At 34.4% G+C, this 12,430-nt stretch overlaps 1 protein-coding gene across 1 annotated transcript; it reads right to left on the reverse strand.

Moving 5' to 3' along the window:
- Positions 1-545: 545 nt before the first annotated feature.
- On the reverse strand, positions 546-11,234 carry LOC111397495 (UDP-sugar pyrophosphorylase-like). Its single transcript, XM_023024454.1, has 17 exons — positions 11,020-11,234; positions 10,836-10,940; positions 10,001-10,117; positions 8,520-8,660; positions 8,143-8,242; positions 7,196-7,323; positions 7,036-7,107; positions 6,834-6,898; positions 6,397-6,457; positions 6,184-6,301; positions 4,908-5,032; positions 4,146-4,222; positions 3,707-3,812; positions 3,530-3,589; positions 3,162-3,242; positions 1,859-2,098; positions 546-916 (listed from the first exon to the last, which is right to left on the reverse strand). The coding sequence occupies exons 1-17, from the start codon at positions 11,143-11,145 to the stop codon at positions 782-784; spliced, it is 1,857 nt and encodes a 618-aa protein (XP_022880222.1). The 5' UTR covers positions 11,146-11,234; the 3' UTR covers positions 546-781.
- Positions 11,235-12,430: the final 1,196 nt, after the last annotated feature.

The following is a 12,430-nucleotide window of genomic DNA, read 5'->3' on the forward strand; positions in this document are numbered from 1 at the left end:
CCCCCCCCACCCACCCCAAAAAAAAGAAAAAAGAAAAAATGGTGACTATTTAGACATTAAATTTCCATGCAATTTGAAAAATTTTACCATTTCAATAACGCATCACGTGCATGTCATCTTGGAAATTTTAATGTCTAAATAGATATTTTCGTCATGTATAGATACCATTCATGTGGAGTATTGAAAACATAATTGTCAAACTCGTAAAAGGTTGAGGACCTTCGAAGAGAAGAGTCTCTCCCTTCCAAAAGTGAATATGGAGTGCAGGATAAAAAGTTAAATAACGTTTCTCTCCCACCTTCTCAATGAGAAGGGATCAAAGCCTCTTTCTTTCTCTTAATTCATATTTTGATTGTCATTGGTTACTATTATCGCAAGGAGTAAAAGATATAGGTTTATCAACGCATAAAAAAATAAAAAATAAAATAAAAATTCGCCTCTGTGAATTTATATTTGTATTGTAGACTGTAGTGTAATCAATTCTATTCAATTATTGCTCCAACCCCCAAAGAAAGACATTTAATTTGGACTAACATTCACTTAAATTTTAACTTAAAGGGAAATTATCTATTGACGATCACAGTTTCATTTCTTTTTTCCAGTGAGAAAATCAAGGGAAAATATTTTTATTCGACATGAAAAATATCACCATTTCCCTCAATAAACTCTCCAAAAGCTAAGGATGGTGTAGAAAACTTTTTCTTACAAGGAGATTCAAAAATCGATTGAATTTAATGTGAAAAAGAAAAATACAAACCAAACTCTCAGGTGAATTTAGACCTTAGGGCTTCACCAACTGCTCAATCTTGTTTATTTTGAAACCTCTTATCCTCAATTCTTCAGCTACTGAAGTATCTTTATAGTCAACACTTTCAATAGTCCATCCCTTGTTTTGTACCGGACCTGCCACTTCAACCTGCAAAATTTAAGACGTTATGAAAAATTATCAATCTTAGTTTTTCCAAATTATCATCATGAATTAACCAGAAAAGTGGGTAAAGACACCTCTTAATGGACTATTAGTGATCTAATGGTATGTTTTGGAATACAGAACTAAATAGATTGTAATTGTATAACATATAAATTCTTTAATATAAGTCGAGAACTATATAGTTGACCATTTAAAGTTTATTGATACCAGGATTTGACATGAAATCGCGAAGTTGAGAACCTATTGAAAAAACTTTACTAGATGGAATATACACTACTTTCAGTTTGACACTCTCAGAATCTTTGGTCTAAGCTCGAATTTTTTACCCAACAAGTAAGTTTTACATTTAAAAATTTTTAATGAATGAAAATTAGAAATATGCTGCTAATTTTGTCAGTAAACTAAGAACATCTCCATTAGTCATGTAGATTGCACTAAAAAAATTGCTACAATACGTTAAAATAGACAATGTATACAAAAATTTCTCTTCCTCATGTCTAGAATTACAACCCTGCTACGTGAACAGGGTTAGTGACAGGGTTTTTGTTACAGGCGGACGCATGTCATTATTTTATTGGATAGATAGAAAAAAAAGACCCATACAGCACCAGCACTGTGCAACATTATTGCTAGAATTATGCCTTGCTGACATGGCAAGAATAAATGTAGACAATGTAAAGAAGATCGTATAAATGTAGAGCCCTTCTAAGTCAATCACCATAATTTAATATTTCTCTCTTGTTTCTTATTGTTTCTTTTTCTTGTTTATAATTCTCTCCTATTAAATATACCTTANCCAAAATTAAAAAAAAAAAAAAAAAAAGGGTCATCATATCTCTGGAAACAAAATGTTACTTAAAAAGTGACTTTACCTTTTTTAAGCAACATATTTAAGTATTTAACCATGGTCTAATATATTCAGCTTACCTCTGTACCGTCAGCAGCATTGATGATAAGAGCTCCATCCAAGGATAGATCCACAAGGTGGCAATTTGGGGCCTTTATGACCATGGTAGATCTTTCTGTAACGGAGCAGTCACCATGGACTTTGTTTCTGACATCAGAAAATGTGAGCCCCCATTTTGGCTTCCATACAATACGAGGCCAAACTTCCACCTCCTGTCCGTTGAACACTTGAAGGATTGGATCATCTATCTTAACACCAGCCTGTGACCGAACATAATGGATTAGAAGTTAGACAAAATTTATGGTGATTCCGATGAAGAAACTGCAGTCATACAGTTTCAAAGATCTCAGTGGTCAACCATCTAATGCATCCCCAATCTACTCAGCCACAGAAATTGATAACTAAAGGGTCGTGTTTGGCTGTGGACAATACAAGGCAGGAAAAAATGCAAAAATCTTCATCATCCTCCCGTCCAGTCTGCGCCGGTTCTTCTAAAACCAGATTTTGTGACAATCATTTAATTCAATGACAATTAAGTGTTGATCAATTTACTAATGAATATGGCAAGTGGCCAAAGCCAATAGTGGCACAAAAGCTTGAATATCTATCTAGATCACGTTTCTAACCTATAACATCTTTCTTCATCTTCTAAATCTTCTAAGCACACCAGGCATGAAGATGTCTTCATCTTCAGCATAAATATGTTCTCATTTAACAATGCAACCTATAAACCTGGTTCATTCAGATTGACAAAGGTCCATATGACGGACGAAAATTACAGCATCAACCGATTTCAAACTCAGGGAAGACAAAATGTTAAATTGGAATATCATGTAGGCATGCTAAACTATGACAGATATTGGTTGGGAAAACCGAGTCCACTTCCATCAATACTCATCCTAACTATGAACAATTTGTCTTTGTTAGATAAAATAGACAGATGTCTGAATTCAACCAACTTTCTATGCATCTAATATCATTTTTTTTTTTTTTTTTATGATGTACAGAATTGGTAAAAGAAAGCGAAATTAAGATGTCAAAAAAATGTCAAAAGCCTGGTGAGCAAATTGAGCACTTATATGTACATCTCAGTAGTTAGCATCTCTATATATTCTCATTCTTAGTAATTGGAAATGGATTTCTTTTCCTAACCTTTTCTCCACACTGATTCTCCATACAGAATACAAGTTATTGTTAAAAAGCTAAAATATATATTTATGAATCAGGTTTTGTATTAGTACTTCATTGATGAGAGAAAAACAGGAAATGCTAAAATAGATGATGTTACATCTTTGCTAGAGTATTCGAGGACGAGTGACATACCTTTCTCAGGATGAGGCTGTTCGCCTTATATATGGCCATTTCTCCAGAAGTAGCACTGTGATATGGATTACCTTTGGGCACCTTTAGCATATTCAAATAGAAGTATCATGAGATCTAAAAAATGAAGAAAATCAAAAGTATATAATGCAAATATCAAGAAGCATAATCAGAGTTCAAGAAATATTAATCAAGAAAATCTGAAAGCCTCCCGCCTCCCTCTGTGATAATCAAAAGTGTAAAATGAGCAAAACATGAAACATTAATCAAGAGATCAAGAAATATTAATCAAGAAAATATAAAAGGCTGCCTCCCTCCCTCTCTCTCCAGTTAAAATACAATTTCATCTTTAACTGAAGTACTCCTAATACCTTAGCTGCATCTTCAGGATTGTTCTTTACAGGTGCATAAGCAACCCACGCATCCATCACCTGAGTGATTGAACAAAAGTTGTCAGATTGAAAATAGAGGAGCTTATGTGCAATCTAAGAAGCCAATATAAAGAAGAAGTGCTGAGATAATTTTTAAATGCCATAGCTTCAACTTACAGTAAATCCAACTCTAGCTGAAGGAGGAAGTGTTTTTGGATAATCTTGCATCATACATTCGAGCCGTGTAGAGGACTTAAATGCAGTTTTAGTTGAATCTTTGTATCTGCATTCACAGAGAGAATATAGATGATCCAAGTGAAACCACCAAATGCTCAGTTAACGAGAATTTGGGAGAAATAATGGCCAATGCATTATGCAAATAATGATATTTCTTTTTTACTTTTTTAAAGTAAGATATAATAGTGCATGAGTGATAGAATAAATTTGCTAAAACCATATTGTTCATGAGTAATCAAACAAATTTGATATTTTCAACGTTCACCAGCCGTATAAATGCAGTTTCTTCTCTTTCAATCACAACAATAATTGCGAGGAGGGCACTTCAGAGCACCAGAATTGCATTTCTCTATTCAAGACCAAGGGAGAAAGGGCATACTTGGGGTTAACAAACTCCTTTATGGCACCTCCTGTCTTTGTGAGTTCTTCCAAATAAGGGCCAATTTCAAAAATGAGCTGCAAAATACGGGCACAGTATATCAAGCCTGAACAATTGCTGAATTTTTGCAAAAAGTAAAAAATTTGGTTTTCCGACAAAAGAATGCCATCATCATAATAAAAACCTATCTCATAAGATCTCTATATGTCTCAGGGTTCTGGCAGTTGAAGAAAGGTTCTTTAATGTTCTATATTATCAAGAACAGACTGTTTTAAATAGTACATTAACCATCTACATACATAGTCTACCATCATATATACCAATTGGAAGTACTTCTAACATGAAATGAAGGCATGCAAAATAAAATTCAAACTCACACTTCAGTTTTAGAATCAAAGCTCAGATGAAGTGCATAACTTGGGAAAGCATAATGATCAGAAAGAGGTCGAAAGCTATGGTGAGAAGCACATAAAAGAGAGGACAAAATTAAGATGTAACATTGTTATCTGTATAACTTTGAGATAATGATATTGGTATATTGCTAAAACTATAGACTTATTGGAAAGAAAAGAAAAGAAAAGAAAAGAAAAGAACACAAAGCATTTAGATAACATGCTCATTATGGCAACCACCACCAGTTACAGTGTCTGAAAAAGTGCCATATACCAAATGGAACATGAAAAGAACACGTTTTTTGAATAATATCCGTATTTGGAAAATTAAGAAACATATGCTAAAATGAGTTACTGGCAGAACATATACTTGGTTTATGTTTCCAGGGAAAGGAGAATATCCCGTTTCGGAGTTGACATCACCATCGGGAAAGCCACTAGCTCTAAGCAATGGATCAAGTTGATTGTATTCCACATTAATCACCATTGTCCTCCCTGACACAAAAATTTATATTTCAAAAGACTATATATAACAATATAAACTGCAGGCCACACTGAATATCTGCAGGGAGTACTGCTTCAAAGTGCCACAGATATGAATGTGAAGCTTGTTAACAACATACAGAAACTTTTATGAAGGAAACATTTAAGACACGCCAGTAACAGATCGCCTGTTATTCTAACACAGGCACAAAATGTGTACATGTTGCCTCCAATATCGAACACTATATTTTGCATTTCCGGTGGAGGAGAAGCTATTTGAGTGTGCAATGTTTGATTGTCCCAACACATATCTGTTGAATAACAGACACTGGATGCATTAAGCTTCATAAAGTGCGTCTTCCCCAAATGTGTGGTTTATCTTCCTTTTTCAAAAATAAAATAAATAATAATAATAAAAAAAACTTTTGTGAATCAAGAGTTAGATATATCACGGATCCTAGTGAGCATTCTTTTTCTTCTTCTGCAAATCCTGGCTCATGCATGAACTATATGCATGCTGAGATTTGGAATTTCAGCAAATGATCATATTTTCATATTTAGATATTGTAACATGATTCAACAATCATATTAGAGAAGCATAAAAATGATTCTACAATATCAAATGCTGACAACCTAGACAACAGAACAAGATCTGGACAACCAAGCTTTACATCTAGGTTTTCATAAAGCCATATAATGAGGAAAAGTGCATATACAGTACAAACGCAAGTAACTTTAGTTATATATAATAGCACATGGTCTGGTCAACGTTATACCCCACTCTCTAGCCATTTTTTTCAGCTTTCTAATCATCCAGAGTCTCTTTTAAGGAAATTAGCAAATATAAAGCAGAAGCAAAAACTGCAGATAAAATTCACACACTTAATTATTGAGCTAGTCCTTTTATTTTTCCTTTAAAAGAACTATGAATGACACACATCTCATGTGACAAAAATTTAGAGAATTGGCATAATTCATTAATATTTGAAAAATGAAGCTACATGGAAAAATGATTCGAATTGGAGATGAAATCCTTGGCGAACTGAAATAACTCAACAAAGCACCAAGCCACTGGTAATAAACTTTCACAACTCAAATTGATGAACATATTCTGACAGATGATCAAATGCCGTATTATATCTACATATAAAATAAATACATACCATCTTGGTGACTAAGCTTTGTAATGCCTCCAATAGCTTCCTTAGCTTTCCGTGGAACAGCAAGAGAATTAACATGGTACCCCTTGGTGGCACTGACCCCCAATGCTGAAGGAATAGCCTGCAATATAACAAGAAGATTAAAATGTCGACTTGTAGGCCAAACATATTGATTACAGATAAAATAACACAGCCAGATGTCGACTTCAACTAAACCTTGAATAGAAGACCATTAGTATCTTGGAAAAACAAAACCCATCTCCGACCAGCATCATGCCTGGAAGTGACAAGTACGGTTCAATTAAAATCAGACAATATAGGGAGAAAAAAGCTTCAGAGAGCTGATTGCTTATGTGTTGGATAAAAACAAAATAAACCCTAAATACTGATATCCGAATTGAACTAGAGAGACATATTAATCAGAAATGATGCTACAACTGCGAATTGAGCTATAGGTTTCCGATTCAGAACTAAAGGAATCTGCCTAGTTATAGTAGATCTATTTGATTGGAAAAATATGTACTAGCTCCACTGAGATTGAACCAAGCGTGAAATTTTTTTTTTGTAGCATCCTTACAAATCAATAAATTAGGAAAAAAACTAAGTTGAACGAGATATAAGTTAGAGCAGCATGATTTAGGTGCAATACGTACCATTCTTTAAGAACTCCCGAAGAATAAAGAAGTGAATGAACATCACCATGGCCATGAGGTTTTGTCTATGGAAGAGCGTATATGGAGCAAAAAGGAAAAAGAGAATTTAGTTTTCAAAGATAAAATGGTTGACATAGGTTACCATTCACCATCTAAGTATCTGCACATTCATTCCACTAATAATATCAGAATAAATACCTACCTGAATACTATATTTGTTACGTGGATCTACAGCCAACCTGGCATCATTATCATCTAAACAAGCAACTTTTTCCTGAAATAAAGACAAAGGCAACTTTATAACCCCATTCTAATCCATCTGGAAATTTCACGAAATGTTGTAGGCATGATCATGCACTGACCTGCTTTAACAATTTTACTTGTGTGGGTTTCATCCCAAAATAAGCATTTGATTCTAGAAGTTCCACAGTACGTGAATGAGTGTCATCTGATGTCATTATAGCCAGTGGAACCTCTGTCGGGCCATCACCTTAATTGACAAAACAAAGATAATTAGTTGACGAACAAGAACCATAATTTATTAATGCAAATTTTTATTCATCTTTTGGAAAATATTTTTTAAAGAAATCTAGGTTATAAAGTTTTTGCCAAGAACAAATCTCATGGCATGACATAGTGAAGATACCACATGCTATCTACAGAGACACTCACCTATCAGTTATACAACTCGGAACCAAGTTTAATCAGCCACTTCAGATATGAGTCAAAAGGATGGGCAAAAGATTAGAACCATTCACGTTATATTGTTGATTAAGGCTGACAGCATCATAATGGTAATGGTAATGTTGACTAAGGCTGACAGCATCATAATTTGTCTCAATAAACATGCTACTCATATTAGTAGAACTCCAATGCGTACCACAAAAACTGCTAACCCAGAAAGAACTCAGAGACAGAAAAGTATCCACTGGGACTAAAAAGATGATAATCTCTCCTTAAGCATTATTCACTATTCTCATTTAAAGAAATAATTATGCAATAAAACTACATTCAGATATTATTGATTAACAAACCGACTTACACAGAGCCCAAACTGTAAACATACCAAGGCGATGAACATTTCATCCCTCACATGGAACTATTTTCTAAATTTTCCTAAACTACTCGCAGGTTAAAAAGGCATGACTGAATATGCAGCAAACACAAAATGTCAGAAATTTATACACATGGAAGCAAACTAAAATGCATGTACAGCAACAGTAATATCGTATTTGAAATAACATTGTTGTCAATGACAGTTTATGCAATCCAAGTTGCTCTACAAAATTAAAAAGCTTGGTAAACAAACCTTGGGCTAGCCTGCAGCTAGTTTCTTGTAAGGCTAGAATAGATTCAATGTAGTGCTGTAAGAAGCATGTTCCTGAAGTTGTCTCTGAAGGTAGAGCCACCTGCAAAGGATGAGGATCTCAGTCAAGGGATTGCAGCTGACTCATTTCATGACAAGCACTAACATCGTTGCTTGATTTTTAGTTAAGTGGATTGTCATTTGTCAGGCATACTACACTCAGAAAAGCATTCATGCCATTTTACAGCAATAACTAGCCTATAATTGCTAAAGTACTTAAATTCTAGATCAAAAACAAAGACTTGGAAAACATAATCGCCGGACAGATCATATTTTCCATATAGAATAAATTATCTGACCATGCAAGTGATTGTTCCTACCTTTATACCGTTGTAGCCAAGACGTTCCCCAAGGCCCCCAGCAACGAGGATGAATGCAGCCTTCCGTGCCTCCTTGACACCAGCATCTTCATATTGAATAAAGGCATTGTCGCCAAAAGTCAGAATCTCCCCAGATGGAACCTGTTGAATTGTTGTACTTATATCATTTAAGACTCAAACCATGGTTTTACAGCATACAGAGAAGAAAGCAATTGTGAAGATGTGGTTGTAGCCAAGACGTTCCCCAAGGCCCCCAGCAACGAGGATGAATGCAGCCTTCCGTGCCTCCTTGACACCAGCATCTTCATAGTGAATAAAGGCATTGTCGCCAAAAGTCAGAATCTCCCCAGATGGAACCTGTTGAATTGTTGTACTTATATCATTTAAGACTCAAACCATGGTTTTACAGCATACAGAGAAGAAAGCAATTGTGAAGATGTGAAAAAGCAACCAATATAAAATGGACATCACATCTTTGCAGAATAAATGACGCGGCATGTTACATGATCAAAGAAGGCAGTCAGGTAAATCAATAGTTAAGAAACTTTCTTCTAGAAATCTAAGTGCTCATATGAAGAAAGATGCTCTGAAGTCAACCAAGATCAAAATTTCATGAAGAAGATGCAGTGAGCATAACATGAATAGGCGAATGTGTTTCTGTAGGTAATGATTGTGGAGAAATCAGCTCTCCTTAAGATGCCAAATCAACACTAGAACATTTCATGCTTAACAGGTGCTTCGTTATCAAAGTATCAATAACGATTACTACGGGACACAAGAATAAGGTAAGTAGAGCAGATGAAAAAATCTTTCAAACAGAAGTCAGCACACACTACTTTGAAATCTAGAAGACTGAACTGTCCGACTCTCAAACATCAATATATGAATTGTAAGTGCATATTTTTTGCATTGAATATGAACCACATATGGCTAAATTAAAAGAACTCAAAATGTTTCTAGCACAGTAAGCTGAGGAGAAACCTTCTCTAGAATAGAAGTAAGAGTGTAAAGTGGTTACCACAAGAAACTAACAGTCAATAACTTACCTTCTATGGCATATCATTGTCCACTTCTTCAAAATAAAACTCCCATTTTGGCATGATATTCGTGGATTATTAAATTATTCATTAGTTTCATTCACACAGTTTGAAATTCAACTATTCCACTGAACACTTATACTTGCCCATACTAATTATAATAATAACTATCATCTTCCTTAGCCATTTAACATGGGGTTCACAATGTCAAATTATAGAATACATTAGAAAAGAAGAATCCACAATCTTGCACAGTGGAAACTGTTAGCAAAAAAATCCTATTAACTTGCCAAGTACTCTAGTTGTATTTTAAGAATATAAACAAGAACATGACCACATAAACTGTTAGCAAATTGCAAGTACTCTAGTTGTATTTTAAAAATATAAAAAAGAACACGATCGTATATACCGTTTGCAAATTGCAAAGTACAAAGGCCAACTTACAGAGGGCATAAAGCCATCATATGGATTCTTCCCAGCCTTTGAATCTGCCAATAGTTCCCTAGCAGTTTTGATGTACGACGCCAGTCCCCCTGGATAACTTGAGTTAAGTCGAGCCACCTAACAGAAATGGAACAGTAAGACATTTGACAAAAAAATTTACTCAACCAATAACTTGCCCTGGGACATCAGCTTTTCTGTACATGCTTTACTTCGTGATGGAAATACTAGGGACAGCAGTTCAGTTCAAATTATGGATGCCAAACTAATCGTGGGGAAGAAAGAGATAAGGGAAATATTTTTTTCTGTATTAGAACCAGAAAAGGGCAGCTTCATCAGTAAAATCCAATTTACAATTTAGACAGAAAAGATTGATTTTTATATATTAGAATAATTTTAAGCAATTTATTCATATCACATTTTAGTCTCCCACCAAGATCTGTTGCACCAAAAAATAAAAATAAAAATAAAAGAAAGAGAGAGAAGCACCATGTGGAAAAGTCAAAAAAATTATATCAAGAGAAAATTCACAGCTAGAGGGATACAAATTTATCCTAAGATACACAAACATGCTTAAAGACAAGTGCATTCATGTAACAATCTCGATCAAGTTCAAGTTCAGTCATTCATATTTAACAGAAGAAAAAATGTAGGGGACTTTGAATCTCGCAATATGATCTGTGCATAAAAGCAAAATAAAGAACACAAATCCAAAACCAAAACAAGATCTTAACTTTAAAAACTCCATCTGTTCCAATGTACAAGTGTTTGCAACTTTACCATCAAAATTCATAAAATAACTGAAAATGAATAAAAAAGATGAATTCCGAAAACTCGCCTGATTGAGAAGATTGCGCTTCTCGTCATCATCGACGCCAGGGTCGGGCCAATGTTCGAACAGATGGCTCTGGCCCATTTCCAGAAGCATCTTCGCCAGCTCCACCTATGCATACACATTTTATTGTATGTTCAAAAACAGTAATTCAATTGTGTGTTAGCATACAGATATCGTTTGTACGCACCAGTTCAGGGGAGAGGAGAGAGAGGTTCTTGAGGAGGTTGGGAGCGGTGAAGGCCCAATCATTACCGCCGCCGATATGGAGTTTTGACAGGCTATCGGCGGTTGATCCAACGACAGAGGTTGCCATGACGTGACTTCTGAATAAATCGAAAAGAATGAATGGAGATCTGATGATAAATATGTGTGTGTCAGTGGTAACTGAAAGAAAACGGTGAAAAAGATGAGCCACTTTATTTGGTATTTTCTCTCCAACAAAATAAACAAATAAATAAAAATAAACAATATAAGTTGTTTTTAATTTTTTTTAGTTAGATCTCTATCTTGTACTAATAGTGGTAAACACTCATATTCTTGTATGGTTCGATTCGCTTTTGAATTTATTTTATTAATTTTTTTTAAAAATACAAGTTAATTAATCATCATCCCATAAGTCAAAAATAACGAATCAAACTTAGTTTGTGGACATGAGTTGAACTCGAGCTCGACTTGTGTATCTAAGGGTCAAGCCGACTTAGCTCATCGACACCCCTACACGTAAAAGGACGTGATTCTTGTTATGTTTAGGACATTTGTCAAATGATAAATTCAGAATTATGTATAAAATTTTAAAAAAGTTTAAGAGCCCCTTAAGATGAGTAAAAGAATCAGTAAATTGGCCAATTTTGGGTTGAATCGGCTTATTCATCTATAAACTTTGAATTCTTTACGTAAAAAGGCAAAAAGATGAAAAGACAAGAAAAAGGGAGTGGGACATCGATACAAAGCCATAATTTGTGCTCTTCCTGTTAAAGTTAAAGCCAAAATTAGTTGGGGAGAAGTTAAAATTATGCGAGAAACCATAAAGGTATTGTCCGGAGAATATGCCAAATCCAAATGAGATTTGTAGTTAATTAATTAGGAAGATTGCCTAATTACATGTGATTTGGAATTAAAATTTTAATTTTTTATATAAGGTAAGTTGTCGTGTGTCACTTTTCGTTAATGATATATAGTTTTAGCTAATGATACTGAACCAATATACATTGTCATACTACTACTATAGCCAGAAACGTGTTCATTTTATAATGACAAGTGCACGATATCCCTAAAGTTGACATAAATATTCTTCCAACTAAGACTTTTTTACTTTATTATTATTGGCCTAATTTAATCATACATTTTATTTGAATCGAAAAGAAAAAGTAACAGGGAATTGTTGTTTCTCAATCTATCTAGAGTCAGCTTGACTTTTGGAACAGTATATTAATAATGAATGTGTGGTTAAAAATGATCGATCATTTCTAGTCCAGTGTAAATTAGCCTTCCGATGTGGTCCATTATTTGTGTTACTTTTTTCATACTTTTTCTATTTCTCCAATCTCCATTTCTTTTGCCTGTTTTGTTTACTTCTCTGCTATGTATGTCATTTCTTT

Source organism: Olea europaea, chromosome 7 (assembly GCF_002742605.1).
Source record: "Olea europaea var. sylvestris chromosome 7, O_europaea_v1, whole genome shotgun sequence".
Classification (NCBI taxonomy): domain Eukaryota; kingdom Viridiplantae; phylum Streptophyta; class Magnoliopsida; order Lamiales; family Oleaceae; genus Olea; species Olea europaea.